This window comes from Merops nubicus, unplaced genomic scaffold (assembly GCF_000691845.1).
Source record: "Merops nubicus isolate BGI_N331 unplaced genomic scaffold, ASM69184v1 scaffold4409, whole genome shotgun sequence".
In the NCBI taxonomy this organism is placed as follows: domain Eukaryota; kingdom Metazoa; phylum Chordata; class Aves; order Coraciiformes; family Meropidae; genus Merops; species Merops nubicus.
Genome location: NW_008632883.1, coordinates 6,982 through 18,771, shown reverse-complemented (window position 1 = coordinate 18,771; position 11,790 = coordinate 6,982). Strand labels below are relative to the sequence as shown.

Sequence of the window (11,790 nt, the reverse complement as noted above, 5' to 3'; positions counted from 1 at the left end):
CTAAAGAAGTTGTTGAGAACCTCAGCCATGTCACTGGAGACCTTGACATCCATGCCCCAGGGCCAGCCACAGCTCTGCCCCGCACCCAGGAGTGCCCTCCTGGGACCCTTGCCCCCTGCCACCTTGTCCCTGTCACATCTCTGCTCCCAGCCCACTTGTCCCAGGGGAGGCCAGGCCGTGGGCAGCCCTGGCAGCTGCATGAGCCGCCCGGGCAGCAGAGGTGGGCCACAAGGGGGAGTCCCTGCCCAGCTGCTGCTGCCAGCTGGGTGACAGCAAAGAGGACCCAATGTCACACCGCTCAGGCCAGCACAGCTCCCTGAAGACGTCCCGGGTGTTGCACTGAGCCAAGGCAGGCTGTGATAACCCATCATCACCAAGCTGTCACCCTGGAGGGATCCTGGCACTATGTGGGCTGCCATGACCCTCCATCTTCTTATAGGTCTGAGGTTCTCCCCTCAGCTCCGAGGGAGACCTGCTGTAGGGGACTGGGAGGTCTGGGTTTTATCATTACCCTGAGGAAGGGGCTGGAGGGTTCCTCAGCTCAGGCCGGCACGCTGCACTGGCCTCCTTATCCCTGACGGCACCGCGTGATCCCTGCATGGAAGAAGGTTCAGGGCTAATGGGATGGGGACGTTTGCTGGAGTGGAGAGGAAGACCCCATGGCAGGACTTTGGATCGGGTTCTAGCCAGGATCCTGTGGGTGTTTTCCAGCTCTCCCTGCTCGAAGAGCCTCTAGGCTCTGTCAGTGCAGGCTGCAGCCCTGACTGAGGCAGACATTTCATCCTGGAGAGGAAGTAGCAGCATGTGGGGAGCCAGCCCCCCAGATCACACAGTGTTGTGCAAGGAGCAGACCCCTGCCTGGCCGTGCTGTGTCTGGATCTGACTGGGTTACCCTTCCCACGACAGACCTTGACCCTGTGGGATGACATCCCAGACTGGCCTCAGCCCACCTCCATCACTGTGGTCATGTCTGATGATCTATAGGTGCCCCCCATACCACGCTTCCCCAAGGACAGTTATGGGGTAGGGATGAGGCTTAGCCCCAGATATACTTCTGTTATTTGTGAGGACTCACACAGGAATAGACTTTACTGTAGGAAAGTATGGTGAATATGTTAGCAGTGCTTTCCACAAAACCTGATTCTCAAAAGCCACAGTTACTTCTCCTTTCCTGTGGTTTTGTGAATGGCTTTGATCCCCCAGTGTTCTTCCCTATCAGAAGTAAAACTGATTGCAAATTGCAAGCAGTTTTTCTTTTCTTCAGTCCAAAGGTATGAGTCCTGTTATTTCACAGACAATTGAACTGGACCTTCAGGAAACAGACCATAAATCATGTTTGCAATGATCAAATCAACTGTCTTGGGGCCTCAGTCCCACTGAGAGGAAGGTATGTGGCTGACTGGCTTTGTTATGTGAGAACATGTACACGTCCACTCTAGCCTACAGCAGGAAGTATGTATTAGAAAGCACCTAAGATGTGTTGAGATGGCTTTGTGAGACTTAATCTCACTACAAGGCCTAAAGTGGTGCATGCAGAACGTGCACAGCCCACACTTGGTGTCCTCTTGGAGGTGCAGGCGGTGGTCTCACAGAGATGGAGCTCATCACCTCCTGTCGACCATACCATGCGAAGTTTGGAGTCATGAGTTGTTGTGTGACTTGACAGTCCCTAGGAAACCTCCCATCAGGCCTCTGCTGTGTGGTTCCCCACAAAGTAAAGTGTCATGAGCTGAACCAGCAGCTCTAAAGTTAGACTGTGTAAGAGCTAGGCACACGACTGAGTGTGCTGTCTTTCTGTATTTCTTCAGCACTTCTCTAGTGCATGCTATACACTCAAAAAATGGTAAATTTCTGAGGAGGAAGAAGTGAAACACATGTGCTAGGCACCAGTGCATTTCAGGATAGAGGAAAAGAAGACAAATATTCACATCAGGTGCACTAGGAAGCCTCTTGTATCACATGTGCACTTTTAAAGCTTGGCTGTTTTCTTTCACTATCTTTGTTTCTTGCATAGGGCAAAGAGAGGCAGTGAGAGTGTCTACAGCTAACACCAGAGTTTTATGAGTCTGTGGCCATTATCTTGGGTGCTTGTGCCTTTGCTGGCTGCACAGGGACAAAATAAGCCTGTTTCCCAAAGCCCAGAGAACTGCCAAGGAAACAGAGAGGACATGACTTAGTGCTGCTGCTCCTCTTGCTGTAGGCTTGATAGAAGACTTTATTCCATTCATTTCACAACAGCTGCACTTGAGACATCTGTACTTGGTGTATTTACACTCCTGAATCGATTTTAGGTTATACCCAGTTTCCAGAAAACCCTCAATGTTGCTGCTCTACTGAGGTAATGCAGATAGACACACCAAGATAGACTCTGTCCTGCAGTGCTGAGGACAGTGGTTCCTGAGAAAGGATCATCCATGGAGCTCTGGGCCAATTGGTTCCAGATGGGTGGTGAAGAGCACCCTGGTTGACAGCATTCATGCCCAGAACACTGCTTGTGTTGGACCACAGAGCAATAATGCTCTTCTGTCCCAAGAAAAAGAGAAAGTCTGTACAAACCACATAGTTGAAGCAGGAGCTGCCCGGGAGAGCTGCAACAGCACAGGGAGCCAGCACACTTGGAAGCTTTAGGCCATGCAACAGTGTGTGATCTGGAAAGGAACCCAGAGCACATCTCGGTGGTGTCATCTTCAGGGATAGGAGACTGGGGGAGAGTGAGTGAGCCAGCCTTGGGCTTATAGCCCAAAATGAGGAGCACCCTGGGAATTCCTTTCCATACCCAAAGATCTTGTCTGACCTATCCAGGGAAAAGAATAAGTCTTCTCCATCCAGCTCCATGAAGACCTTCTTACCTCCAGTACTGTGTGCACTGTCCATGTCAAGGTGCTTCACATCCTAGAAAGCACTGAGAAAGCATAGCTCAGAGCAGGGTATCATTAAAGGTTTGGAGAAGGGAAATGAGCCACCTCTGGCTAGACCAGGAGACTGTCAGATCTAGGTGGTCTGTTGGTGGGCTTCAACAGCAAGGTTGTTGCAGCTGGGTCGGTTCAAGGTAACAAGTAGAGACATTTCAAGGCAAAATTGACTAATGATGAAAGCACCCTAGGGGGGTCTTGGGTACGCGACCAGGGGTGTTTTCCATAATATCCACCTCTGGATCTGGAGGGACAGAGCATTGAAGTAGGCTTGAGGTTTTGGGGGTGTTTGTGGGAGAAGAGACCTGATGTAGCCAGCAAAAAGTCTGGACCGAGGCACACAGGGGACCCAGTCGAGCCTGGATTTGCTACGTGGAGACAGATGAGCAAGGAGCAGCCCTGTGGTTGGTGGGATGCTCTCTTTCTAAAGAGGAAGCCTCTTGCACCGTGTGTGACTTCCCTATGTGGCTGTTTAATTTCTGTGTCTGCACCTCTCCTGTGTTGGGGTACACTGATAACCTTTGCCAGGTGGCTCAGGCCGAGTCCTGCCTGGGACTTCATGACAGCATGGCCCTGCGGTGGCTGGCTCTGGCCTTTCTCCTGGCCCTTGCCCCTCTGCTGCTTGCGTGGAGACAGGAGGACCTTGGTCCCAAGAATCAGAGGGGACCCAAGGAAGCAGGTAAGAGCGGGTTGTGCTTCTCTCTCACAGGAAAGGTTTTGCTGCCCCTCTACCTGCATATTTGCTATTTTGGCTTTACCCTCTTCAGCCAACAGTGGCTGTGTTGGGGAGGGCTGGAGATGGTGTCTGCGTCAGTCCTGAGACACTCAGCCACCCTTTGGATTGTGGTGGGGTGAAGCTCTGCTTAGGGGTGGAGGGCAGCAAACCTTGGTGTGGTGGGAAAGCCAGCACACGCCTGAGAGCTGCAATGTCCCCCCTGGGAATGGGCAGCGTCCCTGTGAGCAGGAGGAGGCTGGTTCTTCTTGCACGGTGGACAGAGGAAGCCAGGGCAGTCAGAGCAGCACTGGCCTTCCTGGGGCAATCTAGGTAGCATCCCTACTGCAGGGGAAGGCAGTGGTGGTATTTTGCAAAGATGTGGGGAGCTGTGAGATGAATTCTTTTGTTGGCTGGAGTGCCTGCTGTCTACCCCAGTCCCTGGGGTTGGGGAAGCTGTAGTTCAGTGCGACTGTTCTTTAACAATGTTTTTTTCTGTTCTTTCTCTGTGCCAGGAGGACTGGGAACACATCCTGGGTCTCTGTTGGGCTCTTCCTACAGAGAGTGTGGGCTTTCCTATGGAGACTGTGCTGTGCCCTAGGTTTGCCAGTACCTGTTGAGGTCCTCATGGGGCACAGTAGGAGCTTCTGCTCTTTGCACCAGTGTCTAGGGGACCTAGAGGTGTGAGTCATTCTCTCTGCAGGGAAATAGGAGCAGAAGTGGTTTACCAAAGTCATCAGATGGGTCATGAGTCATGTTACCAACTTCTGGTGGCTGCAGGGATGCTGCCCTTCCAGCAGTGGTCAGCCCTCAGCTGTCCAGGGCAGGATGGAGCCTATTCACCTTGACTCAACAGCAGAGTTTTCCTCCACTGACACTGAGAGGGAAGCCCTGGTGCCAAGTCAAGCCCCTGCAAGGGCTTTTGCTGCAGTTGGTGCTCTTCAAGTGTCATTAAGGAATCATGTCTGCCTCAGACTTGTGCTTTTTTCACTCTCTCTTTGTGTCCAGTTTCTTTGCTGTTCAGGGATAGCCGTGAACATCTAAATGACCTGCATGCATTTTCTAGGCCAGACAACAAAGGATCATGTTATTTGCTGACAGTGCCCATGGCCCAGTTTTGCTCATCTCCCTCTCCCCACTGAGGTCTGCACAAGACAGCCTCTTGCTCCCATTGCTCTTATTGCTCTGTCCTTTCTTGTGCCTTGGCCTTGCCAGCTGCTTCTGCACTGTCTCTTCTTGTTCTCTACTCCCTTGGGAATGTAACCTACTTGCCACTGTGTCCTCTTGCATTGCAGGTCATTCTCAGCCTCCTGACTGAGCCATGCTCTGCTCTTACTACATCCCCTGTCCTCCTCCTGTGTAAGGGTGATTCTGTGTAGCCTTTCAGACTGTAGAACATCTAGGGGACAGCCAGCCTTCGTGACCTGTTTTGTGATAAGTACCAACAGGAAAAAACAGTCCTTGTGGAAATGTGCTCTTTGAGGAGCAGTTCATTTTCATGCAGCAGAAGAGTTTCCTCCCCACTGGCTGGTGTCAAATTCTCAGTGCTGGGCAGGTAGCATGGACTCTGCTGGGGTGGGAAGGATCCTGGATGTCACCCACCAGCAGGAGGGTGAGGGCATGTGTGCTGCTGCTTGGGGGGGTGGGTTTTAGTGACTGGAGGGGGCAAGATGCATGCCTAGGATGCCCACCTAGGCTCAGACTGAGTCAAGGGTTTCAGATTTGTCAAGATTTTTGTCTGTTACAGTGAAATGTATGATCTGAAGATGTTAGGAGGGATCCTGCTGCAGGGGAAGAGGCTTCCTATCATCCGGACAACACATGTGGTCTCAAAGGATGAGGCCGGTGGCCACTTTGTGGTGGAGGGCCAAGGCGCAGGTTTGAGATGACGGCATGAAAACCTGCTGCCAGATAAGGGAAGTGTGATGATGCCCTCGTTCCACTGTAAGGAAGTACATCCCCATGAGTGATGGCTGGTAGGAAGTGGATAGTTGTAGAGATGCATGTAGCTGAAGAGAGGTGTTTCATTCTAATTTAGGGGAGGCCATCTCCTTCCCTGATGCCTCCTCAGGGACTCAGTTTGGACTGGGTGAGCGAGTCTGGGTGATGGATCTACCAGGGTAGGACAAGGTAGGCTCATTTTGGGTGAAGTGCACAGAAGAGGCTGGGTGTGTGGAGTGGGGTGTGAGCTTAGTGGCCAGTGCTGTGCACGCAGACGTGGACATCTGAGGGCAGGCTGTCGGTGCTGGCGGCTGCCTCGCAGGGCCAGGTCGGGAGGCTGTGCAATGGCAGCAGGGACTCACTGGAGCTCCTGCACTCCACAAGCCCGTCTTTGGGGGAGAGAGTGCTGCTGGATCCCGCTGGCTGGGACCCCTGTGCAGCACGTGGATTGGCAGGAGGGTTACACCTGGGGTCTGGGGCCTCCTCCTGGGAGCTGCCCATCTCTGCCAGCCTTCTGAAGTCAAGGGGACCAGCACCCCTCTGGACGGGGCCTCCTCACCCCTGAGGATGCTGCTGGAGCCCAGCGATCCTCAGGGCTCTCCCTTGTGGCCTTTGCACACAGGAGGATGTAAAGCTCCCTCGGACTGGGACCCCAAGCTGCAGCTTACCCCGAACCAGAGCAGCTACGCCTTGAACCATCTGGTGCAGCTGAGCTGTGCTGGGGGGTATGTGCCATCGGTCCCCCAGGTCAGATGCATTTCCAATGGCACCCAGAGCTTTTGGAACGGGACTCCCACCTGCACAGGTAAGCACAGCCCTGCATCACCAGCCCCACCTGGGTGACAGTCCAGGAATGGGAGGTCCAGATGCCTTGACTTTCCCCCCTATCCTGACCTTCTGTCTCAGCACTTTCCTGTAGGCAGCAGTTCCTGGGGAGGGGTTCAAAGGCAGGAGCCTTTCCTGGCCATCATCTTCTGCCTCCACATGGAGACCTGCAGCTGTGAGGCTAGGAGGAGGAGGAATAGCAGGAGGGGGAGGCTTTGGCATCTTGTGCTGCTTGTTTCCCTGGAAAGGTTCTCTGGGGTTTGGGTGAGCTCTGGTGGGACGGGCTGTTGCTGCTGCATTGCTCACTTGGGCATGGAAGGGGCCAAGAAAACGGGTTCTCAGGCACCCAATGGGAGGATGGACCCCACGGGGGCTTGGGACTCCAGGATATACAGGTGATGATAAAACCAGTGCCTGGACACACAGTGGGTGTAGAGGGACTCTTGTGTGTGTCAGGATGAGAGATCAGATTCATGGTGGATGGAAAACTGTCCCAAGCTTCCTCTTGCCACCTCCCAAAAACATTCCTTAACCTGATCTTACCTCTGGCACAAACATGCCAAAGGCCTGTTTGGTGCGACCCAAGACTCCAGATGGCACCAGTCCGTGGGAGCTACAAAAAGAATGAAGAAGTGACACTGAGCTGCAAAAATGGTTTCCAGCCATCCTTTACTCATGTCAAATGTGCAGGGACAGCCCAGTCATTTAATTATTCTGGATCTCTAAACAGAGATGTGTGGCTAGGGAGGAAAAGCAGTGATGTCTGGATCCACACTGAGGGAAGCATAGTGTGCATCAGTAAGCAGGGTGTCAGGAGGTGCCTTTTATGGAGCTCTGTGGTCAAATCCTGCCCCATTCATACATCTCTGAGCTTCCACCATCGCCACTGTGGCCAGGGCTGCACTTCCAATGGCTGATTTGGGCCACTCAGATCTCTCTCTTTTTGATATCCGAGACCATTCCCCCACTGGATTCTGGCACATCCTCATGCACCGTGTGCCTGGGCAGGCCCCAGCCCTGGCTGACACCCATGAGAAGACCCCCATCCCAACAAGCCTTGCTGAGGGGGTCACATCCTGGCAGATGGATGTGTCGCCTTCCCTCTCCCTTCAGGTGCTGGGGATTGCTGATACCCCCGCCACTCCTTGAAGCCTCCAACCCCAACTAACACCCATTTTCCCTTCTGCCAGAAGTGTGCCAAAGGCCTCGCTGGGGCCAAGGACTCCAGCTGGCACCGGACCAGAAGAATTACAGGAAGAACGAGGAAGTGATGTTGAGGTGTCCTGAGGGTTTCCAGCCATCCTTCACCTATGTCAAATGTACAGGAAAAGTCCTGTCCATCAGCAACGGGAAACCTGTGTACAGAGAAGTCTGGAATGGAAGCGACAGCAGAGGCAGATGGATCAACATCCAGCCCACAGTCAGCGTGAAGTGCTTTGGTAAGGGAGGCACGAGGATCTCTGCTGGCTGCCCCGCTCTGCCCTCCCAGAGCAGGGGAAGGCAGGCTGTGCATGCACAGGAGCCTTCAGGCTCTCTGCCTGCCTGGGAAAATGGTGTGTTGAGGTAGCCCCTGAGCCTGACCTGTGCTTGCCCCGTGGCTCCAGGGAGCCTTGGTGGGGAGGGGACTGAAACCAACCTCAGTCCTGGAGGGTCCAGCAGGAAGAGGTTTTGGGGTCAAGGTTGGGGGCAGTGTCCAGACCTGCCCATGCCAGGCTAGGGCAGGGAGCCTGGTTTTCAGGGCTCCAGACTGTGCTTCACGGGTGGTGGGGAGGTTCCTGGTGGAAGCGCATGGGTCTCCCTGAGGGCTTCTGGCAAGAGCATGTGCAAAGAAGATGGGGGCTACAGTGTTGTAGGTCTGACTGCCACTTCTAGCACAAGTGGCCAAAATTAATGCGTCAGGGTCTGGGGGATCACAAGACTCTGCTCCCTGTGTCTTCTCAACCCATGCAGGCAGGGCAAAGGCTGACCTTCTCCTCACATGCTGGCCTCCCCTCCCAGTCTGTCCTGCATGCTGTCCCTCCAGCAGCCAGCATTTCGGCTCAGGCTTCGTTACCTTCACAGGAAGCTTTAGGGTGGTGTTGTCCTCCGTGAGGGACAAAGAGGGCACCAGGGTCAAATGGTGGTCCATCAGTCTCTGTGCAGGCTTTCTGCATAACATGACCCCCTTGGGGATGCTCCCAAACCCTAGCACTCCAGCTCCTCCTGGGCCTTCCTGGGAGGCCTGGGGGAAGCAGTGTGGGGACTGTCTTGTCCTCAAGCCCTTGCTAAGGCTGTGATGTCAGGGAGCTCTGTCCCTTTCTTCACCATGCCAGGGAATGGGATCCTCTGCTCCATTCCCTGGCATGTCCTGCAGGAACAGCCTCTGCCCTGCTAACACCTTCCCAACTTGCAGGTGCAGAGAAATGCCATAAGCCCCAGTGGGACCCCAGGTTTGTCTTTGACCAAGAACGGGAGACCTTCGACCCGAATGAAGTGTTGGAGATAAGATGTCCTGAGGGGCACTGGCCTCCTCCCATGGAAATCAAGTGTGTGAAGCTGAACCCAAGTGAAGGCTCCAAAATTCCTCGCAGTGGCTGGTTTGTGAGGAACAGCACAGGCCTCTGGCACCCCATGGCAGGGAACCTGACCTGTGTAGGTAAGTGAACGATGCAGCTGCCCTCTCAGAGCTCTCAGTGGATCAGGCATGGAGAGCAGTGCCGCGTGTGTCCCGCAGTGCTACCGCTCTGTGCTTGGGGTGGTCAGGGCATGGCGTGAGCATCCACCCCAGAGAAAACTGCTGCTGGTACTTCACAGGTTAGTGTCTGCACCGTCAGCAGCTGGGGCACCCCGCACAGCACTGAGGGAGATGAGTCCTCACCGCTGTCCATAGGCCACCAGGCAGTGTGCCTGGTCCAGCCAGGGGGGTCTGCCTGGAGAAGAGCATGATAACCCAGGAGCGGGAGGGCAGGGCCCTGCTCGGGCTCCTGCATTTGCCAGTTAAGTCATTACTGGTGTGAAGGCAAACAGTGGGCAGATAGATCAGTCCCTAGCCCCAGGCTGGCAGCTGCAGAGCCCACAGGTATGTTGCTCTTATTCTCCCACAGTCCCTGTAACAACCAGACTAACCCTGGGACCAGTCTAGGGTCAGAGGAAGGTACAGGCAGTGCCTGGGTGTAGTCTGGAAGGAGGGATAGCCTGGTCCATGCTGTGCTGGGAACGGTGCAGATGATGAAGGTCAACTGCAAGGCTGGGAGGGGAAAGGAAGGAAGTCACCCTCCTGCAATGTTTCCTTCACACAGGTCCTTCAGGTTGTCTTGCCAGCACCAGCATCAAACTGAACTGGACCTGCAGGCTCCCTCATGCCTGTGAGCACATTTGGGCCATGTGCCGCCTGGCAGAGCCTTCCTCGCCTCCCTGTGAGGCTGAGGAGGTGAAGGGAGAGGAGATGCTACATGGCCATGAGGGAACATTCACCTGTCCCCACCTGCAGCCCTTCACTACCTACAGTGTCACCATCTCCCTGCCACCCAGGACAATCCTGTACACACGGCTCATCAGGACAAAGGAGACAGGTATATGTCCACCTGCATGACACCTAGAGCTGCCCCCCACCCAGCAGCTCACCTGAGCATCTGCTCCCTGCAGCGATGGTCCCAGGATCAGGGCAGCATGGAGCCTGTGGAGCTCTGGGGAAGGGGCTGTGCAAGGCCCTGGGGCAGGACATGTCCTCTCCTCACTCTTGGTGTGCCTCACCACACCATTGCTGCTGCTGCAGCACGTGCAGCCTTTGTAGGGGACAAATCCTCACCAGCCTCATGCATGACCCCATCCTCTTGTGCTTCCAGTGCCAGACAAACCAGAGAAGCTGTGGCTGGATCCCAACACAGGGTCCCTCAAGTGGAAGGCGCTGCCCTCCTGCAAAGGGGAGATCATTGGATACCAGGTACAAGGGGACCACAAACTGCCCATGGTCTCCCTCACCTTGCCAGGCACCTCTCTGCCTGCGGCTCTGTGCAGGCAGCCTGAGGAGACATGTAACCCCTCCTTGGCCAAGGTCCTCCAGCTCTACACTTGCGGGTGTTTCTGGTGGGGTTAGGTCCCCTCCTGTCCCCTGCCAGAAGCAGCAGCCCCATTCTGTAGGGATGCTTGTGGCAGGAGTGGGAGGTCAGTGCTTCATCAGGTATCTGTCCTTCCTCTAGCTGAACATCACGACCAGGAGAGTGCAAGATGGCAGCTTCCTTGAATGGCAGCACGTGTTGGTGAACAACTCTGTCACGCAGTACACGCCACCTCATCAGACACCTGGAAGGAAATACATGGTGACAGTCCAGGGTCTCACGGCGGCTGGTGCTGGGGCTGCGTCACTGCTGGAATTTCAGACCTACGTCTCTGGTAATGGTTGTTCTGCCCTGGGATTTGGCAGGGGTGGCCTCCCTGGGAGAGAGTGCTGAGCCTGGAGCAGGTTCCAGAGCAGTGTGCGCACCAAGACAGAGGTCGGGAGCATGGTCACCCTGAGAGCCTGACTCAGCAGTGGGCTGTGGGGCTGGGTGAGTCCTGCTTCAGAGGGCTGCGTCGCCTGGTTCCCGGAGCTGCTGCATTGCTTCAGGTCTTGCTTGTGCATGTGAGATCAGAGCTGGCCCCTCTACTCTTCTACCAAAGAAGATGATATTTCGGCACACTTGGAGCTCGAGGTCAGGCAGCAGTAGGCCTGCTGAGCCTAAGCCTGCAGTCTGGTTGAGCAGTATTCCAGACCCTCCAGTTGTGTACAGGGAGATGGAGCAAGTCCCCATGCTCCAGAGCCTCCCTCTGCCCTGCCTTACCCTGCAGACATAAAGGCAGGGGAAGACTGCTTTGCTGCCTGCCCCTGCAGCAGTCAGGTCAGCAGAGCCTGGACACACGTGTCTACACACACGCACACCCCCAACACTAAGGTCAGGGCTATTACTGGTGCATGGCCCAAGCTGTGGCACCCACTCCTGGCTGTGTGTTAGTTGCAGGGCAGCCTTGGGGCATGTGGCCTGGGTTGGCAGTCCCGATAGTGGTGGTGGTGGTCCTGGTCCTCCTGTCTGCAGGGATCCTGTGGTTTGTGCTGTCCAGGTGAGTAGGCAGAAGACTTGGAGTGTCTGCTCTGCCTCAGGCCATGCTGTGCTGTGGGGTGGCTGGGGTTGGAGAGGGGGTTCTCCTATCTGCTTCCATCCTCCTCCAGGCTTGGAGGATGCAGTTGTCTGATCCTACCATAGTTTGGCTGTAGAGCTCCTGGCTGGGACTCACAAGCATCTTCCTTGGGGCTGGGGCAGAGACCATGTGAGCTGAGAGACTCTCTCCCTTGTTGCTGTTGCTGTCACTGTTTCCATCCCCTGGGGTGTTGATGGGCAATGTTGATGTCCAGCTCGTGAGAGGCCCAGAGGGAGGGGTGTGCAG

At 55.0% G+C, this 11,790-nt stretch overlaps 1 protein-coding gene across 1 annotated transcript in view; it reads left to right on the top strand.

Annotated features, from left to right (window-relative positions):
• Positions 1-3,479: 3,479 nt before the first annotated feature.
• Positions 3,480-11,790, top strand: part of LOC103780359 — a gene marked incomplete at its 3' end in the record, with an annotated part of 8,820 nt that continues 509 nt past the window's right edge. Inside the window, exons 1-7 of the mRNA XM_008948028.1 lie at positions 3,480-3,591; positions 7,581-7,829; positions 8,783-9,025; positions 9,669-9,941; positions 10,215-10,312; positions 10,569-10,761; positions 11,361-11,466. Of these exons, the coding sequence (XP_008946276.1) occupies positions 3,480-3,591; positions 7,581-7,829; positions 8,783-9,025; positions 9,669-9,941; positions 10,215-10,312; positions 10,569-10,761; positions 11,361-11,466 (1,274 nt within the window). The remainder of the gene's footprint in view (positions 3,592-7,580; positions 7,830-8,782; positions 9,026-9,668; positions 9,942-10,214; positions 10,313-10,568; positions 10,762-11,360; positions 11,467-11,790) is intronic.